Source organism: Castor canadensis, chromosome 1 (genome assembly GCF_047511655.1).
Source record: "Castor canadensis chromosome 1, mCasCan1.hap1v2, whole genome shotgun sequence".
Taxonomy (NCBI): domain Eukaryota; kingdom Metazoa; phylum Chordata; class Mammalia; order Rodentia; family Castoridae; genus Castor; species Castor canadensis.
This window is the reverse complement of record NC_133386.1, coordinates 185,100,488-185,104,112: the sequence shown is the minus strand read 5'-3', so window position 1 is coordinate 185,104,112 and position 3,625 is coordinate 185,100,488. Positions and strand designations below refer to the sequence as shown.

General features: G+C 31.3%; 1 protein-coding gene across 1 annotated transcript; it reads left to right on the top strand.

The window, feature by feature from the left end:
* Positions 1 to 1,731: 1,731 nt before the first annotated feature.
* LOC109702200 (olfactory receptor 4C11-like) lies at positions 1,732 to 2,655 on the top strand. Its single transcript, XM_074067845.1, has one exon. The coding sequence runs from the start codon at positions 1,732 to 1,734 to the stop codon at positions 2,653 to 2,655; it is 924 nt and encodes a 307-aa protein (XP_073923946.1).
* Positions 2,656 to 3,625: the final 970 nt, after the last annotated feature.

Below are 3,625 nucleotides of genomic sequence, written 5' to 3'. Positions count from 1 at the left end.
TCTAGATATAATCTTTTTATTTAACTGTATATATCTGTTATATAGTATATACTTTTTTGTTAATGCAAGTGTTATCATAAGTATACTGTTTTGAACTCGAATTTAAAATTACAACATATTTTATACACAACTATATAATATTTGTACTATTCTACTGCACATTACTGTTTTCATGAAAGTGCCATGGCGAATGCCTAACTTCTTTCCTATCTTTTGTTAACCTTCATAAATAAGGCTGTCATGACTGTAATCATGCCTCTGATTATCTGTATCTATGGGACAGAAATCTCAGGATGTGTGTCTACATAAATTTGTGTTATAGTTTTGAAATCACTCCCTACAACATTGTAAACACTTTACAAATCCTATAAAATATATGAAAAATGATTGTTTCACACATATTTGTCAGTAGAATTTATTAACATATTTATTATAAGGAATGCTTTACTAATACAATAAAAAAGGTTTCCAAGTAGAATTTGGATTTGAATGCTATAACTCAGGAAGAATTGAGCATCTATCTATGTACTTATTCTTATTAGTAAGAAGGATCACTTTTAAAATCAATTATTTGACCATAGTTAATTTGGTGGGTTTTTATTTTTATTCTGGCTGATCTGGGAACTCATGATATTATAAGAGATTATGCTTTTGTCTGGAATATATGTTTTAAGTATGTTTTGTCATTTTGGCACACATCTGATTATGCTATTCTTGACAATGTGCATATCATAAAGTAAATAAAACAAATTTTGTATTATTTAATACAAAATCATTTTATATCTTTAGTTCCTTACTTGCAGTTAGGATATGAAGTACTCAAGAATGTACATAGATACAACTCCATTAAAGTTTCAGTTGTGACTGATTAATCAAGAAATCATTTCCTAAATCCTTGGTGTTTGGTCATAACCTCAATATGGAGGGATGTACTGGTTTATGTATTGTTCTCCCTTTATTCCTTCCTACTAGTCTCAATTCGCTCCTTATGTTGTATGAAAACTTCTTGAAGGACTCAAAAACATAAAAAATTGAGCAGTAAATTTAAAGAAAATAAATTTATTCAATAAAAAAACTCTTCACTGCTAAAATTTTATATTCATTATTTCTATTTCTCTATCTACCTACTTATCTATCGTCTATTTATATATCAATCATTTACCCATCTCTCAATCTTTTTAACATTTTTGTGTTATCTATCCTCTATCTATCATCTATCTATCTATCTGTCATCCTTGTATACAACTAGGTACTATTATGGAAGGCAAGCAGAAATGCTAGAACAATTATCACTAGGATGTTTAAAATAGCACACAATTAAATTATAATTCAACTACCAATTCAAATAATGTGAAATCATATTGAGGTAAATCATGGAAAAGTTTCCTCAATTTTTTCAACATGATACCCAAATGTTAATAGGTTCTTGATTAGCCTAACCAAGCACAAAGAGACCTCAGAGTTGTTGGTTCATACTAAATCCTTTAATTAATGTTTTCTTTATTTGAAGGTTCATTTAGTTTCATTATTTTAATATGCTATTTACATTGTATTATAAAAATAATGAATTGGATTTCAGGTAATAATGACAATGGTAAATGATTGCTCATTAGAAAGTTACAGTTTATAATGGAGAATATACATTCAACCACCAAATTTATTATCGTTCTCATATTTTTTCTCCTTTGCAGATTTCTTCCAACCTGTCATTTTCTAACATGAACTGAAATGATGCAGCAAAACAACACTGTAACTGAGTTTGTATTGCTAGGATTGACACAAGATCCTCTAAAGGAGAAATTAGTATTTTTCTTCTTCTTTGTTTTCTATGGAGGAATTGTAGTGGGGAATATGCTCATTATTGTGACTATCAAGTCCAGCAAGACACTTGGGAGCCCCATGTACTATTTCTTATTTTATTTGTCCTTTGCTGATACCTGCTTTTCAACATCCATAGCCCCAAGAGTAATTGTCGATGCACTCTCTGCAAAGAAAATAATTTCCTATGATGAATGCATGATGCAAATCTTTGCACTACATTTATTTGGAAGCTTGGAGATTTTTGTGTTGGTATTCATGGCTGTTGACCGCTATGTGGCAATCAGTAAGCCCTTGCACTACCTGACCATCATGAGGCAACAGGTCTGTAACAACTTGATTTTTTTTGCCTGGATAGGGTCTTTTATACATGGCACTATACAGATTATGCTCCTCTTGAGATTGCCCTTCTGTGGACCCAATTTGATTGACCATTATTGCTGTGATTTGCAGCCCATGTTGAAACTTGCCTGCATGGACACATATGTGATGAACCTGCTGTTTGTGTCTAACAGTGGGGCACTGTGCTCCTGTAGTTTCTTGGTTTTGATGATCTCATACATTGTAATCTTACATTCATTGAAAAACCATAGTGCAGAAGGGAGGAAAAAAGCTCTCTCTACTTGCACTTCTCACATTATTGTAGTTGTTTTATTCCTTGGCCCCTGCATATTCATGTATACACGACCCCCAACGACTTTGCCCATTGACAAGATGGTAGCAGTATTTTATACAATTGGAACACCCTTTCTCAACCCACTTGTTTACACACTGAGAAATGTAGAAGTGAAAAATGCCATGAGAAAGTTGTGGCATATTAAAATCATGACTGAATAAGTACACATATAAAATATGATCATGTTTGAATACATAAGTATATCAAACTGCAACATACAAGTTACTGAGTCAGTTTTCTAATTTATCAATGCTCTGAATTCCAAGGCATGTTTTTTTTGTCATAGGTAAGTAGAGTGTAATTGATTTCTGAAAAATGTTTGCCAATCATTTTTCTTCATCAGATTCTTCTTTCCAATTGTGAAGTTCCTGAGGTATAAACTTGACTGAACTTTTGGGCTCTCATCTAATGCATTTGATTCCCTTTCTCTTTTTCTGTGCTTCTTGTTATCAACTGGTAGCTTCCCTGAAACTTGAAGTTTGACTCTATCTTTTCCTTATAGTTCCAGTCTGGCACCATTCCCTATAAATGATATATCAACATTCTGTCTTAAACACTAGTTTGATAAGAAGAAAGTAATGTACGAAATCACAACTATCCAAATTGCTAAATATTCATAAACATAGTGAAGTTACAAGTTTTCCATTTTTTCTTTAATGCATTTCCAATAAAATATTGACCTTGGTGCTTTTCAATTATAAGGCAAAGGAGCTAAATCAGTGCATTAAGACTGCATCATTCATTTTGTCACAAGCACGTATTTGAATATTAAATAGTTTTGAACCAGAGGATCCACTTGCAATATTTTAAACTTATTTGATTTTTGCTTAATTTGGCTATTAATATAACTTCCATATGACTTATGAGATTTCAAGGAAAACTGTTGCAACTACCTAAAATATTTACTTATCTATGTAATTAGCATATTGGACAACAATTATGACAGAATTTGGGGTCTCTAACGGAAAGGATGAGAAAACAACAGATGTTGAAAAACTATATTAAAATTTTAAACACCTATATATAATTTATTCTGGAATGAACAAAAATGGTAGAATTTTGTTTGACATAAAATATGATCAATTATATTTAAGTTTGTTCATATCAGTGAAATACAGTTGTAATCACTAT

Excerpts from the sequence above, each read along its gene's own strand:
- LOC109702200 (XM_074067845.1), top strand. The coding sequence starts at position 1,732 with ATGCAGCAAAACAACACTGTAACTGAGTTTGTATTGCTAGGATTGACA.